The sequence below is a fragment of the Equus przewalskii genome, chromosome 11, assembly GCF_037783145.1.
Source record: "Equus przewalskii isolate Varuska chromosome 11, EquPr2, whole genome shotgun sequence".
Lineage (NCBI taxonomy): Eukaryota > Metazoa > Chordata > Mammalia > Perissodactyla > Equidae > Equus > Equus przewalskii.
Window position 1 is genome coordinate 23,362,670 of NC_091841.1, and position 19,357 is coordinate 23,382,026.

The window sequence follows — 19,357 nt, forward strand, 5'->3', positions numbered from 1 at the left end:
GGGATCCTGTGTAGGCAAAGATGGCACTCAGTCCAAATTGGAAGAGAGAAGATCAAGAGGTTGGCACACTGAGGCCCGTCATCACCATTCTTCTCCCATTGTACCATCACTTTGAACTCATGAACCGTTACAGCGTATGTTCCACCAAAATAGAAGAGTAAACCATAAAAAAGAAAGACAGGGGATACAGGAAATGAAGGACTCCAACCCAGGAGACTAGGAAAGATTATTCTAAGGACAACAGCAAAGTCCCAGGACAATGGCTGTATAGCAGCGTGGAGAGGAACCGGCTTGGGTAGAAGAGAATGATGGCCACCAGGAATAATGTCTCCAAGAAAAATCATTGAAACGGATAGATTAACTAATGTGATTGAACATATTAGAAGGTGTGAGAAGAATTAGCAATAGGTACAAAGAAACTTGAACAATTGGAAAAGAAAATCACGACAGTTACTAACTTCAGGGAAAACCAAAACTAACATAATCAGAGTTTCTGAAGTGCTCAGCTATGAATAATATTTGAGTAGGCATAAAAATGTAAGTGTCGAATATTCACTTAACCACTATTGTTTTAACCCACAGTGGTATCAAAGAATTAAATTCTCATCTCCCAAATAAGAAGTCAGTAGATTGCCGGGGGGCCGGCCCCATGGCCGAGTGGTTAAGTTCGCGCGCTCCGCTTCGGCAGCCCAGGGTTTCACCGGTTCGAATCCTGGGCACGGACATGGCACTGCTCATCAAACCATGCTGAGGCGGCGTCCCATGCATGTGCCACAACTAGAAGGACCCACAACTAAAGATACACAACTATGTACCCGGGGGCTTTGGGGAGAAAAAGGAAAAATAAAATCTTTAAAAAAAAAAGAAAAAGTCAGTAGATTAAATGGTTAATAAAAAGCTGTCAGTGTACACGTTATTTAGAGAAATTAAGATGTGTAAATGCAAGATGGAGACTAGAGGAAAGGGAAGGGAGAACAGAAAACTGATGTATTTTATTGTATGTATTTTATTGTAAGCCTTTTTGTGACTATTTGACTTTTAAAATTATATACACATGCTACTACTACTACTTTTAAAAAGAAAAAGAGAAAACCATTTGAGCTCATTCTGTGAGGCCAGAAACCCAACAAGGATAGTATGAGAAAGGAAAATTATAAGCCAACCTCACTAATGAACATAGATGCAAAAATTCTAAATAAAATATTAGCAAATTGAATCCAGCAATGAGCACAAAATATAAACTCAATCTGGTTATTGTATATTATACCAGGAATTCAAGCTTTGTTTAACATTGGGAAATCTTTAAATGGCATTCACCGCTTTAATAGATTAAAGGAAGAAAGCATTGTGATTATCTAAATAGACACAGAAAAAGAATTTGATAAAAATTCAATCCCCATTTATTTAAAAAAAATTAGAAACCTGGGAATGAAAGGAAACTTCATTGAACTGATAAAGAATATCCACCAAAACCCCACAGCAAACATCATTCTTAATGGTGAAATGCTAGAAACATTCTTTTACAATTAGGAATGCGACAGGCATGGCTGCTATCATTGCTTCCATTCAACATTATACTGGTGATTGTAGCCAGTGCAACAAGACCAGAAAAAGAAATTTAAGACATAAAGATTGGGGGCCGGCCCGGTGGCACAGTGGTTAAGTGCACACGCGCCACTTCAGCGGCCCAGGGTTTTGCCAGTTCGGATCCTGGGCGCAGACATGGCCCCACTCGTCAGGCCATGCTGAGGCGGCGTCCCACATAGTACAACTAGAAGGATCCACGACAAGAATATACAACTATGTACTGCGGGGATTTGGGGAAAAAAAGCAGAAAAAACAAAATCATCTGCAGTTCTGTACACTGACAGCAGTTGGAAAAATAGAACTTTAAAAATATATATTATTTGGGCTGGCCAGGTGGCGTAGTGGTTAAGTTCAGTGTGCTCCACTTCAGTGGCCTGGGGTTCATGGGTTTGGATCCCAAGGGTGGACATACACCACTTATTAAAGACATCTGTGGTGGTGATCCACACACAAAATAAAGGAAGATTGGCACAGATATTAGCTCAGGGCCAATCTTCCTCAGCAAAAACAAACAAACAAACATTATTTACTATAGCAATAAGTGATAAGCACTTACAATAAATCTAATAAAATATGTGCAAGACATTATAGAGAAAATTTTAACTCGATACAAATTATAAAATTATGATCATTACAGTATGAATTATCATATATAATCTAAATTATTTTAATTATAAAAATATCAAAACTAGAAGCAAATTATAAAACTGGATATTTCAAAAGATGTCAATTTCCTCCAATTTGATCTCTGGATTCAATGCAATTGCAATCAAAATTCCAACAGGGATTTTCTTAATTTTAGAATTTATATAGAAGAGGAATGGTCAAGACTATCTAAGACATCGCTGGAGGAGAAGAATGAGGCGGAGTTGCTTACTCTCTAACTATCAGGACTTAATAAAACTCTAGTAATAAAGACAGTATGATATTAGCTCAGGAATAGACAAATAGGCTGATTAAGTCAAATAAAGAAACCAGACAAAGACCCACACATATCTGGAGCTTTGACAAGTAGATATGGCTTTGCTGGTCAGTGGGGGAAAGGAAGAGACCATTAAATACATAATGAGGGAATAATTGCTCATCCCTATACGGATAAAATAATTGGAAGCCTATCTCACACTTTGCAGAAAAATTAATTCCAGATAAATTAACAATTTAAATGTGGAAGGCAAAGTCTTAGAAGAAATTATAGGAGAATATCTTTTTTATTTCAGAGAAGGGAAGGATTTTTTAAAAAATAAGACACAAAAAGTCCTAACCATAAAAGAAAAGATGGATAAATTCAACTACATTAAAATTGAGAACTTCTTTTCACCATCAGACACCGTAAAGTAAGCAGAAAGATAAGTCATAACCAACAGAGTTTTAGTATCTAGATTAGAAAAGGAACTGCTATCAGTCAATAAAAGAGATATAAAATAATTCACTAGAAAAATGGGCAAAAGACACGAACGTGCATTTCATAGAAGAGGCATTACAAATTGCCAATAAGAGTTTGGAAAGATACTCAAGCCTAACTACATTGGTAATCAGGGAAATTCAAATAAAGCCACAGACAGATACCCCCTTACACTCACTAGGACTGGCAAAAATTTAAAAATCTGACAATACCAAGTGACGTCCCAAATGTGGATCAACAGGAACTATAGTGTGGGTAGGAGTGTAAATTGGTACCACCATTTTGGTAAACAATTTAGCATTACCTTGTAGAATGGAGTGTTTGCATGTTCCATGATCAGGCAATTCCACTCCCAGGGACATATGCTTGGGAAACTCTAGCACATTTGCACATAGGAAACACGAACAAGATTGTTCATAATAGCAATCCAAACGCCAACGAACGGAGACCAGATAAATGCATTATGTGATTGCTTTAGTTTCCTACGCAACTGTAACAAATTACCATAAACAAAGAGGCTTCAAACAACAGAAATTTATTCTCTCATCATTCTGGAGGCCAGAAATCCAAAATGGGTGTCACTGGACTAAAATCAAAATGTCAGCAGGTCCGTGCTCCCTCTGGATGCTCTAGAGGAGCCCTGTTCCTTGCCTCTTCCGGCTTCCGGTGGCTGCCAGCACGCCTTGGCTTGTGACCCACCACATTGCCTTCTCCTCTTCTGTCCGTGTCACATCTCCCTCTGCCTCTCGAAATGCAAGGTGACTGCATTTAGAGTCCACTCTGAAAATCCAGGATAATCTCCACACCTCGAGATCCTTAACTTAATCACGTCTGCAAAGACCCTGTTTCTATATAAGTTTACATTTACAGGTTTCAAAGATTAGGATATGATGTCTTGGTGGGAGAAGGGGGTGGGGCCTTTTCAGCCTTCCAGAGTCTTCCCTCCGACCCCAGAAGATTCTCCTCCTTCACACACACACAATACATTCATCCCACCCCAACATCTCCAAAAGTCTTAACCCTTATAAGATCAATTCAAGTCCAAAATCTCATCTAAATATAATGAGCTCAAATCCCCAAATCTCATCATGTAAACCAAGTATAGGTATGATCCATTCTGGAGAAAAATTCCTCTCCATCTCTGGAACTGTGAAACTAGGAATAAGTCATCTGTCCCCAAAATACAATGGTGGGACAGGCATAGTATGATAGTTCTAGACATTCCAAAAGGGAGAAAATTGAAGGCAGAAAGTGGTCACTGGCCCTAAGCAATTTCAAGATCCAACAGAGCAAATGCCATTGTTTTCAAGGCTTAAAAATAATCCTCTGTCATCCACAGTTCTAGCCTCTGCATGCTGCAGCTCTGACTTTTAGGGCAAGGCTCTGCCCTCTGGGCCTAAGCCTCCTCCCTTTGAGTCATTCTTCCTTTTTCTTAAAGATAAACATAAATTTGTTGGAAGCTGAGTAGTGTTTTTTTTTTTTGAGGAAGATTAGCCCTGAGCTAACATTTGCCAATCCTCCTCTTTTTGCTGAGGAAGACTGGCCCTGAGCTAACATCCATGCCTATCTTCCTCTACTTTATATGTGGGACGCCTACCCAGCATGGCGTGCTAAGTGGTGCCATGTCCACACCCAGGATTTGAACCGGCGAACCCTGGGCCACCAAGAAGTAGAACGTGGGCACTTAACCACTGCACCACCAGGCCGGCCCTGGAAGCTGAGTAGTTTTATAAGCCTATTTCCTTCCTGTAGAACTTTGGGAGACCAACAGCCTTCCTTCATTTCATTCTGTGTCTATTCCTTTCAGTCAAAGCTAGTAGTATTTCTTCCCATATAACATTCTTGAAAACCTAGTGGGTCTCTTGTGTATGTCACAGGGATTCACATCACGAAACTAGAGAGTCCTCCACACATCGTGCTGGGATAATTCCATCTTTATTCCTGGCTTCTGCCGCGATGGTTGAGTAGATCCATGAGTCACACTCTTAAGATCCTCAACACAGCAACAGGCCATCCGACCACATCCATGGGCTCCTCTCCAGAGTACAATTTTCTAAGAGTGAATCACCATGTTAGCATCTTTTGCAATCTGAAAAGGTTGCAACTTTCTCAAATCATCAAGTGCTGGTTCCTTTTTGCATAACAGTTCTTTTCTCAGTATATCTTTCTCCGCTCACGTTTGACTATCATCAGCAAGAAGAAACCAGGCCACATCTTCAACACTTTGCATGGAAATGGGCTCAGCTGAAATACAAGTTCATCACTTACAAAGTCTGCTTTCCACTCCCTGTAGGACACAACTTAGCTAGACTTTCTGCCACTGTATAACAGAGCTCTTCTCTCCTAGAATTTCCAGCAACATTTTCCTCATTTTGTTCTGAGCCCTGATTGGCAGAGTCTGAAACATCTGTATTTCTACCAACAATCTGTTCAAGGCAATCTAGGCTATCTTTTTTTTTTTTTTTTTTGAGGAAGATTAGCCCTGAGCTAACTGCCACCAATCCCCCTCTTTTTGCTGAGGAAGACTGGCCCTGAGCTGACATCGTGCCCATCTTCCTCCACTTTATATGTGGGATGCCTACCACAGCATGGCTTGCCAAGCAGTGCCATGCCTGCACCTGGGATCCGAACTGGTGAACCCCGGGATGCTGAGAAGTGGAATGTGCGCACTTAACCGCTGTGCCCCCGGGCCGGCCCCTAGGCTATCTTTCCTGTCATGCTTCTCAAAATTCTTCCAGCCTCTACCCATTATCTAGTTCCAAAGCCATCTCCAGATTTTTGGCATTTGTTGCAGCAGTGCCCCACTCTTGGTTCCAAAATTGATGTTAGTTTTCTGTGGTGACTGTAACAAATTACCACAAATGAGGCGGCTTCAAGCAACAGAAATTTCTCATCATTCTGGAGGACAAAAGTCCACAGTTAGCATCAATGGGCCAAAATCAAGATGTTGGTAGGTCCATGCTCCCTCTGCAGGCTCTACGGGGAAATGCATGTCTTGCTTCTTCCAGCTTCTGGAGGCTGCTGGCGTCCCTGGGCTTCCTTCCAATCTCGGCCCCCATTGTCACATCGCCTGTGCCTCTTCTGCTCCTATCAAATCTCCCTCTCCTCCTCGTCTTATAAGGACACATGTGATTGCACTTAGGGCCCACCCTGACAATCCAGGATCATCTCCACATCTCAAGATCCTTAATCACATCAGCAGAGACCCTGTTACCATGCAAGGTCACATTTCCAGTTTCAGGCATTAGGATGTGATCTCTTTGGGGGGGGGGGAGGCACTTTTCATCCTATCACAGTTTCATTCTTATGATAGAATATTATACATCAGTAAAAATGAATAAACATTTCTATGTCTTTTATTTCTCTCCTTTCTAGAATGTAAACTCCATAAGGGCAGGGCCTTGTGTTACTCGCCGCTGTATACTCAGCGCCTGGAAGAAGGACCATCAGGTAAATGGTACCCAATAAATATTTGCTGAACGAACCAGTAAAATGGATATTTATGAAGAGCAATACAGGCAAAAAGAAAATTTTATGGCATAACATTAAGTAAAAAAAAATGGAATGCAAAATTTTATTTACTGAATAATTATTTTTAAAAAATATTCTATGCTAAAAAAAACACTGGGGGGGGGGGCTAGCCTGGTGGTGCAGTGGTTAAGTTTGCACGTTCTGCTTTGGTGGCCCAGGGTTTGCCAGTTCGGATCCTGGGTGCGGACATACGCACTGCTTGGCAAGCCATGCTGTGGTAGGCGTCTCACATATAAAGTAGAGGAACATGGGCATGGATGTTGGCTCAGGGCCAGGCTTCCTCAGAAAATAAAAATAATTAAAAAAATTAAAAAAAATTAAATTAAGAAAGACTGGGATGTCAGGGAAAAATGGGGTAGGCAATTCCAAGAGTTCATGCCTTCACCAAAGCAGCTGATAGGGGCCAGCCCTGTGGCTGAGTGGTTAAGTTTGCATGCTCTGCTTTGGTGGCCCAGGGTTTCACTAGTTTGGATCCTGGGCACAGACATTGAACCACTCATCGGGCCATGCTGGGGCAGCATCCCACATAGCACAACCAGAAGGACCCACAACTAGAATATACAACTATGTACTGGCGAGCTTTGGGGAGAAGAAGAAGAAGAAAAAAAAGATTGGCAACAGATGGTAGCTCAGGTGCCAATCTTAAAAAGGAAAAACCAGCTGATGAACTGGCAAAACCGTCAGAATTAGCTGTGTCAGAACTCTGGAAAATAATCAAAGTTTATAGCAACCAGCTGAACACTTACTCAAGCTATAAACAGCTGACTCTCAGTAAGAAAACTTCATGATATTTTAACTTATGCTGGTGCATTCCTGCTGCCCGGCTCTGTGGCAGCCTTGAAGACAACAGCCTGCATCCCTGGCATAGGTCATAGTATTGGAGGAAGCAGGGCAGAGCTTCTACTGAAAGAACTCTAGTTGTTTGTTTTGACCTGTCTGGTGGCTCCCTGAAGGTCTGGCTCAAAGGGCTTGCCTTTATTTGGCCTAATGAAGAACTCTCCCAGGGTTGAGGTGGCTACCTGGGGGACATTTGTTGAAAACATATAAAGGCAACTGTATTAGTTGCTGCCATCCGGGGTGTGGGATAACATTTGGGGAAAACAATAAACAAACCAAAAAGTTTAGGAGGAAAGGCTGGAGAATGAGATGCTTTAGGAAATAAAGGCTTTGAAAAGCTCCTACGTATTTCTCTGAATAGAAGTCCACACACATGCCCAGGGCTGGGTGCATGCTCAGGGAACACCGGAGAAGACCCTAAGCTCTCACCTCTGGCTGGTCTTCATGCTCTGTGCAAGCAGGAAATGAAGGCTAAGGAAGAACTGTAAACTGCCTGGTTGAGTGTTGAAGATAATGTCCCGATACACACACAGAGCTCATCTGCCGAAACCAGGAGATTTTTGTTGTTGTTATCCCAGGCATTTGAGGAAACCTCTGTGAAATCACTAGCTGACCACACACAACACAACATAACTAGTGACCACACACAATGAAAAATACAGACTTTACAAAATTACTTAAGAAAAGTCACTAAACTAGCAAAAAACAATTACTAATACAAGCAGCAACAACAAACCCTAGGGTGGTAGAAATCTGATTTCTAGAGTTGCTGCATTAAAATATTCAAAATGCCCAGTTTAGAACAAAAATTATGATGCATGCAAAGAAACAAGAAAGCATGGCCTATACATGGGGAAAAAACTTGAGGAAGTACAGATATTGGATTTAGTAGACAAAGACTTTAAATCAAGTATTTAAAATATATTCAAAAACCTAAAGGAAAACATGTGCAAAGAACTAAAAGAAACCATGAGAACTATATCTCACCAAGTAGAGAATATCAATAAAGAGACAGAAATCATAAAAAGGAAACAAACAGAAATTCTGGAGTTGATGAGTACTAACTGAAATGAAAAATTCACTATAGATGTTTGACAGCAGATTTGAACAGGCAGAAGAAAGAATCGTCATACTTGAAGATAAGCAATTGAGATTACCCAGTCGAAGGAGCAGAAAGAAAAAAAGAATAAAGAAAAATGAACAGAAAAATAAAGAAAAAATAAGAGACCTGTGAGACACCATCAAGTGGATCAACATATACATGAATGGAAGTCCCAGAGGGAGAGAAATGGGTAGAAAAAATATTTGAAGAAGTAAAGATCTAAAACTTCCACATTTGATGGAAGACATAATCCACACATTCAAGAAGCTTAATTAATCCCAAGTAGGATAAACTGAAAGAGACCTACATCAAGACACAATCAAACTGTCAAAGGCCAAAACAAAACGAGAATCTTTACAGCTTCAAGAGAAAAGTGATTCATCTTGTACAAGGGAACCTCAATAAGATTAATAGTTGATTTGTCATCAGAAACTACGGAGGCCAGAAAGTAGGGGGATGATATATCCAAAGTTCCAAAAGGAAAAAAAAGGTCAACCAAGGTCAATCAGGAATTTTATGTCTGGTAAAACTATCCTTCAGGAATTAAGGAGAAATCAAGACATTCTCAGATTAACAAAAACAAAGTTTGTCACAGGTAGAACTTCCCAAAAAGAAATGCTAAAATGAGTCCTTCAGGTTGATATGAAAGGATGCTAGACAGTAAGTCAGATCCTCATGAAGAAATAAAGAACACTGGTAAAGGTAAGCATACAGGTACAAATAAAAGTCAGTATTGATGTATTTTTAGTTTGTAACTCCTCTTTTTTTCTAAATGATTTAAAAGACAACTACAATTTATAAATCTATGTTGATGGGAACACAATGTAGAAAGATGTAATTTGTGACAAAAACAACATAAAGAACAGGGGATGAGGCTATAGAGAACAAAGTTTTTGTATACTATTGAAATTAAGTTGGTATTAATTTGATGTAGATTGTGATAAATTAAGATGTTAATTGTAATCCCCAGGACAACCACTAAGAAAATAACTAAAATACATCTAGTAAAAAAAAAAAACAAACAAACAGAAGGGAATCAAAACGGTACAGTAGAAAACAACACAAAAGAATGTATTAATGGAAGAATTGAGGAACAGCAACAACAACAAAAGATATAAGACATAGAAAACAAATAGCAAAATAGCGGAAGTAAATCCTTACTGGTAATTACATTAAATGTAAATGGATTAAATTCTACAACTAAAAGACAGAGATTAACACACATGATCCAACGATATGCCATCTACAAGAGTCTTTCTTTAGGTCAAAAGACTCAAATAGGTTGTAAGTGAAAGGATGGAAAAGATATTCCATGAAAACCAACAAAAAGAGAGCTGAAGTGGCTGTAATAATACAAAAAAATCGACTTTAAGGCAAAAATAATTATAAGAGACAAAGAGAGACATCACACAGTAATAAAAGGCTCAATCCGTCAAGAAGATGTAACAATTATAAATATATGTTCACTTAACAATAGAGCCCCAAAATATCTGAAGCAAAAGCTGACAGACCTGAAGGGATAAATAGACACTTCAACAATAATAAAGACTCCAAAACTCCACTTTCAATAATGGATAGAATTACTACACAAAAGATAAACAAGAAGACTCGAGCAACATTATAAACCAATTAGACCTAACTCCACCCAACAACAGCAGAACATACATTCTTCTCAAGTGCACAGGGAGCATTCCTCAGGATAGACCATATGTTATACCACAAAACAAGTCTTAATACTTTAAAAAATATTGAATTCATATGATGTATCTTCTCTGATCACAATGGAATGAAACTAGAAATTAATAAAAGAAGGAAAACTGAAAAATTTACGTATTTGTGAAAAGTGAACAACACACTCTTAAATGCCCAACAGATCCAAGAAGAAATCGCAAGAGAAATTAGATGAGGTGAATGAAAATGAAACTCAGCACACCAAAATTTATGGGATTCAGTAAAAGCAGTGCTCAGAGGAAAATTTATAGCAGATTTACACCATTCATCAGCCATGCTGTGCCAGTAACCCATATACAAACTAGAGGAAGACGGGCACGGATGTTGGCTCAGGGACAATCTTCCTCAAGCAAAAAGAGGAAGACTGGCAACAGATGTTAGCTTAGGGTGAATTTTCCTCAGCAAAAAAAAAAAGAAAGAAAAATCTCAAATCAATAACTTAAACTTCCACTTTTTTTTATGATGAGCCAAAGACAATTTATTGAATCATGTAACTGAGTGTCTAGAAGTAGGACTTGCTTCTGACATGATTGGTTCAGGACTCGAGCACTGTCCTCAAGATCCAGGGTCTCTCTTGTCTTCTTTCTGGCTTGACCGTATTCTCAGACCAGCGCTCCCTGTTCATAGCAAGATAGTTACAGCATCTCCAACCTCATACCTCTCACTCAAGTCCAGCCTTAAACTTCCAACTTAAGGAACTAGAAAAAGAAGAACAAATTAAACCCAAACCAAGAAGAAGGAAGGAAATAATAATGAGAGTGGAAATAAAGGTAATATAGAATAGAAAAATAGCAAAGAGAATAAATGAAAATAAAAGTTGTTTCTTTGAAAAGATCAGAAAAATTGATAAACCTTTAGTTAGACTGATCAAGAAAAAAAGAAGACTCAAATTAGTAAAATTAGGATGAAAGTAATGCCATTACTATCAACTTTATAGATATAAAAAGGATTATGAGAATTCTATAAATGATTGAATATCAACAAATCTGACAACCTAGATGAAAAACACAAATTCCTAGAAAATACAAGCTAAAACTAACTGAAGGAGAAATAGAAAACCTGAATAGACACATAAATGAGAGATTGAATCAGTAACCAAAAAATTTCCAATAAATAATAGGCTAGGGCTAGGTTGCTTAACTGGCAAATTCTCTCAAATATTTAGAGAAGAATTAATGTCAATTCTACTCAAACTCTTCCATGATTCCAGCATTGCCTTGATACCAAAGCCAGCAAAGACATAAAGAAAGAAATCTACAGACAAATATCCCTTATAAATGTAGGTGCGAAAATCCTCAACGAACTACTAGAAAGTTGAACAGCAACATATGAAAAGGATCATACATCATGGCCAAGTGGGATTTATCCCAGGAATGCAAGGGAGGTTCAACATATGAAAATTAATCAACGTAATATACTGTGTTAAGGAGTGAAGGAAAACAGCCACATGATCATCTCAGTTGATAGAGAAAAAACTGTTTATGAAACCCAACCCTCACGGATGAACCTTGAGGATATTATGTTAAGTGAAATAAGCCAGTCACAAAAGAAGACAAATACTGTACGATTCCACTTATACGAGATACTTAGGGTAGTCAAAATCATAGAGGTGGAAAGTAGAACGGTGGTTGTCAGGGCCTGGGAGGAGGGGGGAATGGGGAGTTAGTGTTTAATGGGTATAGAGTTTCAGTTTTACAAGACGAAAAGAGCTGTGGAGATGGGTGGTGATGATCATTGTACAACATTATTTAATACCGCTGAACTGTTTACGTAGAAATGGTTATGATGGGGGCTGGCTCCGTGGCCGAGTGGTTAAGTTTGTGCACTCTGCTGCGGTGGCCCAGGGTTCGGACCCTGGACGTGGACATGGCACCGCTTGTCAGGCCACGTTGAGGCGGCGTCCCACAACAACCTACAACTAGAAGGACCTGCAACTAAGACATACAACCATGTACAGGGTGGGGTTTGGGGAGATAGAGCAGAAAAAAAAAAAAAGAGAGAGATTGGCAACAGTTGGCGGCTCAGGTGCCAATCCTTAAAAAAAAAAAAAGGAAGATTGGCAACAGCTGTTAGCCCACGTGCCAATCTTAAAAAAAAAAAAACGAGAGAGATTGGCAACAGTTGTTAGCTCAGGTGCAATCCTTAAAAAAAAAAAAAGGGAAGATTGGCAACAATTGTTAGCCCACGTGCCAATCTTTAAAAAAAAAAAGAAATGGTTATGATGGTAAATTTTATGTCATGTGTATTTTACTACAATAAAAAAGTTGTTTAAAAAACCCAACATCCTTTCATGATAAAAAAAATTCATAAAACTAGGACTAGAAGGGAACTTCTCAGCTTAATAAAAGACATCTATGAAAACTGACAGTTAAAATCCTATTTAATGGTGAAAGACTGACAGCTTTCCTTATAAGATCAGGAACAAGAGAGAGATGTCTGCCCTGGCCACTCCTATTCAATGTTTTCCTGGAAGTTTTAGCCAGGGGAATAAACAGAAATAAAAGACATCCAAATTGGAAAGGAAGAAGTCAAACTATCTGGATTCACAGATGGCATGATCTTATACCTAGAAAACCCTAAAGAATCTACAGAGAAACTATTACAGCTAATAAACAAAGTTAGCAAAGTTGTGGAATAAAAGATTAACATGCAAAAATCAGTGGTGTTTCTATAACTAGCAATCAACGATATGAAAATTAAAAAATACAAAATTTCTATTTTTTTTTTTTTTTGGAGGAAGATTAGCCCTCAGCTAACTACTGCCAGTCCTCCTCTTTTTGCTGAGGAAGCCTGGCTCTGAGCTAACATCCGTGCCCATCTTCCTCTAGTTTATACGTGGGACGCCTACCACAGCATGGCTGCCAAGCAGTGCCATGTCCGCACCCGGGATCCGAACCAGCGAACCCCGGGCCGCCGAGAAGCGGAACGTGCGAACTTAACCGCTGCGCCACCGGGCTGGCCCCCAAAATTTCTATTTATGATAATATCAAAAAGAAATAATATTTAGGAATAAATTTAACAAAGGAATGCAAGACTTAGACACTGAAAACTACAAAAGATTGTTGAAAGAAATTAAAGAAGACCTAAACAAATGGAAAGACGTTCCATGTTCATGGATTGGAAGACTTAGGATCATAAAGACAGCAAAGTGATCTACAGAGTCAGTGCGATTTCCATCAAAATTCCAACTGCCTTTTTTTTTTGCAGAAATGGGCAAGTTAAGCCAAAATTCATATGGAATTTCTAGGGATCCTGAATAGCCAAAACCTCCTTAAAAGGGAAGAACAAAGTTGAACTCAGACGTCTCAATTTCATTACTTCTATAAAACTACACAACGAAAACAGTGTGGTACTGATGTAAGGACAGACCTAAGATGAATGGAATAGAATTGAGAGTCCACAAATAAACCCATACATCTATTGTCAACCGGCTTTCAACAAGAACGCCAGTGCCACTCAATGAGGAAAGAATCTTTTCAACAAATGGTGCTTGGACAACCAGATATCTGCATACAAGAGAATGAAGTTGGCACTTTACCTCACACCATATACAAAAATTAACTCAAAATAGGCAAAGACCTAAATGTAAGAGCTAAAGCTCTGGAAATCTTCGAAGAAAACGTTCGGGTAAATCTTCAAGACCTTGCATTTGGAAATGGTTTCTTAGCTATGACACCAAAACACAAACAACAAAAGAAAAAATCAATAAACTGGACCTCATCACAAATAAAAACTGTTGTACATCAAATGACATTCTCAAGAAGATGAAAAGACAACCTACAGAATGGGAGATAATATTGAAAATCATATCATATATCTTATAAGGATCTAGTTTCCAGAATATATAAAGAACTCTTACAGCTCCACAATAAGAATATAAACAATCCAATTGAAAAATGGGCAAAGGACTTGGATAGACATTTCTCCAGTGAAGATACACAAATGGCCAATAGGCACATGAGACGATGTTCGACATCATCTGTCACTAGGCAAATGCAAATCAAAACCACAATGAGATACCACTGCACACCCACTAGAATGGCTTATTAAAAATTAAAAAAGGAAAATAACAAGTGTTGGTGAGGATGTGGAGAAATTGGAACCCTCATACGGTAGTTGTAGGAGTGTAAAATGGTACAGCCACTCTGGAAAACAGATTGGCAGTCCCTCAAAAAATTAACTACAGGGGCCAGCCCGGTGGCGTAGTGATTAAGTTCAGAGTGCTCTGCTTCAGTGGCTCGGATTAGCAGGTTCGGATCCCCGGTGCAGACATACACCTCTCGTCAGCCATGCTATGGTGGCCACCCACATATAAAGTGCAGGAAGATTGGCACAGATGTTAGCTCAGGACTAATCTTCCTCAAGCAAAAAAAGAGGAAGATTGGTAATAGATGTTAGCTCAGGGCTGATTTTCCACAGGAAAAAAGAAATTAACTATAGAATTACTATATGATCCAACAATTCCGCTCCTAGGTATATTCCTAAAAGAAGTGAGGACAGAAGTGGAAACAAAAACTTGTACATAAATGTGCATAATAGCTTCCAAAATGGAAACCACCCAAATGTCCATTGACTGATGAATGAATAAACAAATTGTCGTACATCCATACAATCGCATATTATTCAACCCTCCAAAAAGTGAAGCACTGATCCATGCTACAACATGGATGGACCTTGAAAACATTACACCAAATGAAAGAAGCCAGACACAAAAGGACAAGCTATGCGAGGAACAGGCAAATCTATTGAGATAGAAAGCAGATTAACGGTCGTCAGAGATTGGGGAGAGAGGCGAATGGGGAGTGGACAGCGTGAGGACTGAGTTTCCTTCTGGGGTGATGAAAATGTTCTGGACCCGGACAGTGGTGATGATGGTTGAATGAACTAAAAGCTGCTCAGTGGTACATTTAAAACAGTTAAAATGGTGATTTTATAGTATGTGAATATTACCTCAATATTAAAAAAAAAAAAACTGGAAGGAAATACTTCCAAATGATAACCTTTGGTGATTTTTGTCTTTTTTACTGCTCTGTATTTTCCTAACTGTTTACCATAAACATGTAGTACAATAAAACACTTGAATCTCTCTTGTCATCGTCTGAAGCAAGCCTCTCTAACTTAGGGCACCTCTGACAGATGTCCTCACTCCAACCATTTTGCAGAGTCATATTGCAAGGACTTTGGACCAGGCAGAGGGCTTTTTCTTTTGAGGAAGATTAGCCCTGAGCCAATCCTCCTCTTTTTTTTTTTTTTTTTTTTTTTGCTGAGGAAGACTGGCCCTGAGCTAACATCCATGCCCATCTTCCTCTCCTTTATATGTGGGACGCCTACCACAGCATGGCTTGACAAGTGGTGCATAGGTCTGCATCTGAATTGGTGAACCCCGGGCTGCTGAAGGAGAACGTGGGAGCTTAAACACTGCACCACCAGGCCGGCCCCCAGGCTTGGGTTTGAGTGGAGGTTTGGGTAAGTCTTCACTCTGGGTCTTCTTTCCTCCCTTCCCTTCCTTCCTTCCATTGGCCCTGAGCTAACATCTCTTGCCAATCTTCCTCTTTTTGCTTGAGGAAGATTGTCCCTCAGCTAACATCCGTGCCAATCTCCCTCCATTTTACATGGGACGCTGCCACAGCGTGGCTTGACGAGCAGTACTAGGTCTGCGCCGGGGATCTGAACCTTCAAACCCCAGGCAGCCAGAGCGGAGCACACGAACTTAATGACTAAGCTGCCAGGCTGGCCCCTCTCTCTGGACGTCCACCCATGACAGGCGGCTAACACCTCCTATTCCCCGGTTCTGATGATGAGATGAGATCATTTCTAAAAAGCTTTTAGCGGGTGGCCTGGCACCCAGTAAATGCTAAGGCACTGGGGAAACCATTGTTCCTTCTCTTCTTTCCCTCCCACGATGTCTAACACAGCGCTAAGCACAGGCGGCATTTAGCGTGCGCTTGGGAACCGAACAGCAGGACCATCCTGGCACAGTGAAGTGACACGCAGCTCTGACCTCCACAGTGACCTTCTTATACCTCCCAGCCCCGACTCTAATTCTTGGTCACTTGAGGCAAGTCAACTTCCTTCTCTACAGCTTGGTTGCTCTGTGTGCAAAATGGGCGGCTGGATGGGAAGCCATTCATTCTCTCATAGCCTGGGAAACTGCTAACATGCCCATTCGACAGACGAGGAAGCCCGAGGCTAATGAATTATAGTGAATGTGTGACAGCATCCAGGTCTTCTCACCCCCAGTGCTGTTCTCTAGGAGGAGCCTGCCTGGGGTGTTCCCCCTCCAGGCCTGCCCATGAGTCCCAGTTCTGAGCTGGTTGGGGAGGGGGGTGCAGACGGGGTCTGTGCCTCACCTGGCTGGCCTCAGCGGGGCAGAGTCCATGAGTTCCCAGTGTTCTCCCCAAGGCTGTGATGGATGCTGTCGCCTTGCGCCTCTAGTTGGGCCGGCTCCGGCCTATTCCATGCTACTTCACTGTCATTGGCACGACTGGGCTTGGTGAAGCTGGACCCAGGTGTGTCCCAGCCTCTCCCCGCCTCTCCTGGTCCCTGTTGTCTTTCTGCAGGGGCCAGAGCTTATGTGTTCATCTCTGAATGTTGAGTCTACCCAGCCCTCGGGGACCAGGGCTGCCTGGCCCCAGGCGAAAGGTGCTGTTGTGTCTTGCTTCCAGGCTCCGGACTTGCAGTAGATCTCTCTCTTGTCCCGCTGTGCCAAGCGGCCTTGTCCTTCTTGGCTTCTGTCCTGTTCGTTCTGGGATTGGCCCAAGAGAGGGGTGTGGGCTGGCGGGTGCCCTACACAGAGCCTGGAGGCAGCATCCAGGCCCGGCTGGCCCACCCCAGGGCCCCCTGCCCACTGCCCTCAGCCCAGCTGGGTCCTCTTCCTTCTGCCCAGCTGAGGCAGGGCCTGGAAGGGCACAGTGGCAGGCCCTCTGTGATGCTCCGGTTGCCATGGTGACCCTAGATGAGAAGGCCATGGCATTCTGCCTCTGGAACCTCCACCCATCGTCCCAGCTCTACTCTGCCTGCCCCCAGAGATGGCTCTCTGCTGGGGGGCTCAGGAGCACAGGCTCTGCTGCCGTCAAAGGTTCTCCTGTGCATCCCCCATCCCTTGGACCTCCTTTCAACCCCAGCTGAGACCACCACCCTAATGGGTTAAGGCTCCGCCCCTCTGAAACTGACCTCCACTGGAGAGGTGATGGTGGGCAGTGGAAAAGGCACAGGATTCAAAATCAGAAGACCCAGGTTCCTGTCCCAACCTGGCCCTTTATAGCTGTGTGACCTTGGACAGGGCTGGCCTCGCACTTCAGCATCCTCCTTTGAAAAATGTGGGTAATAATGCCTTGCTGAACTGTCCCTCAGTCACACCTCTGTGACTTTTCATGGGCTGTTCCCCTAATATGTAATGCTCTTCTATCCTGCTCAGCTCAAACTCCTACCCATACCTCAAGACCCAGCTCAAATGCTCCCTTCTCTGTAAAAGTTTCCTTGACTTCTGTGCACTTGGCACAGATAACAGGCCTTGACGTTCTGTGTTAGAGTTATTCGTTTCCTTGGTTTTTATCTGACTGTGAATTCTTGGAGGCAGGAATAGGATTAGGTTCAGTGTGGGTATTGGAAATGGTTTGTTGAATGACTCCTTTGTGAAATGGAAAGCAGAAGAGGCCAACCCTGACTGGGTTGGGCCCCGTCCTTGCAGGGGTCAATCCTGGGGCCTTTTGTCCAAGCATGGCATGGCTCCATCAGAGCTTGCTGTGGCCTTTCCGTGTGCCTGAGCTGTGCCTGGCTGGCTGGGGACATTTTCACAGCAGAGACCCAGTGAAAGAGACCCTGACTGGCGCCCAGGGTGTGCCTGTCCTAGTGCTGAGGTGGAGCCAGGAGCTCATGGATGTCCGTGGGCATATCCTGGGGCCTCTGGAAGGGGCAGGGGGGTGGCGGCAGCATTGTCAGCTAGTCCTGGTGGGATTTGGGGGATACTGCCAAGGAACGTGCAGTTCAGGGGAAAAGGAGGGAGGACTCCAGTGTTCCCAACTCCCTCTCATGGCTCTATAGCTGCGGGTCAGGGTCAAGGAGGTGAAGGCGGCATCCAGCGCCAGATCCAGGGTCCACGCGGACTCTGATCAGCGGACCAGGCTTCCGGGGCCAGAGCCAGCTGGTCAAGGGCGCCCTCCAGTGGCCACCACAGGAGAGGCAGGAATCTGACCCCACAAAAAGGCAGGTATTTCATTTATTCCTTCAACTAAAACAAGAGTGAGCATTCGCATACCAGGCGTGGTGCCCGCACTTGTTTCAATTTTAATTAAAAAATATATCTGTTAATCATCTGCTAAATGGAAAGCGCTCTCTCGAGTGTTGATTCGCTTTGGTGGGGGAAGAGGGAGTAAATACGAAGTAGGGAAACACTCCCTTACAGCACAGATTCTCAACCACACCGTCCATTACACTCGCGCGGGGAACTTAAAAAAATTTCAACGACTGTGCCCCGTCCTGACGAACTGAATCTGGAGGGGCGGGGCAGAGGCACACAGGGCTTTGCGGAAGTTCCCCAGGCAGAGTTAACAGGAGGCTGGGCATGAGAATCACTGGTTTGGAGAGTTGACTAAAACGTTTCCCGTCCATTATTGTCACCAGCTGCAGAGGTAGGTGTTATTGTCCCATTTCACAGACGAGGAGTCTGAGACTCAACTGAACACCCCTCCCCTCCCCACCCAGCTTGGGAGGCAGGGATGCAGCAAATACTCCACTGTCCCTGATCTCTGTTCTAGGAACCCTGCTAAGCCTTTTTTTTTTTTTTTTTTTTTACTTGAGGAAGATTAGCCCTGAGCTAAAATCTGTGCCAATCTTCTTCTACCTTGTATGTGGGATGCTTCCACAGCATGGCTGATGAGTGGAGTAGGTCCGCACTTGGGATCTGAACCTGCCAACCCAGGGCTGCCGAAGTGGAGGGTGGGGAACTTCAACGCTTGGCCACAGGGCTGGTCCCATTGTCCCTGATCTCTGAAGAGACTCCTTAAAATGATGTGCACAAAAATAGCCCGCAGTCTCAGCTTTTTTAACACTTAGGAGTATGTCAGAGAGGGAGAAGGGAGCGAGGGGATGGAATTATTTTAAGGCTCGAGGTCCCGTTGTAAATCAGCCGTTCTGAAAGTGTGGTCTGAAGATCGCTGGCTCCTGAC

At 42.2% G+C, this 19,357-nt stretch overlaps 1 protein-coding gene across 9 annotated transcripts in view; it reads right to left on the reverse strand.

Annotated features, from left to right (window-relative positions):
- Positions 1-17,134, reverse strand: part of RAB3IL1 (RAB3A interacting protein like 1) — a 46,793-nt gene extending 29,659 nt beyond the window's left edge. For 3 of the 9 annotated variants that reach the window (XM_070565328.1, XM_008543624.2, XM_070565329.1), the window contains exon 1: positions 16,541-17,120. In XM_070565328.1, the coding sequence (XP_070421429.1) occupies positions 16,541-16,569 (29 nt within the window). In that variant the 5' untranslated portion in view covers positions 16,570-17,120. Of the gene's footprint in view, positions 1-16,540 lie in introns of all 9 variants that reach the window. The other 6 variants (XM_008543626.2, XM_070565335.1, XM_070565332.1 and 3 more) reach the window with 6 other exon arrangements.
- Between the last annotated feature and the right edge of the window lie 2,223 nt (positions 17,135-19,357).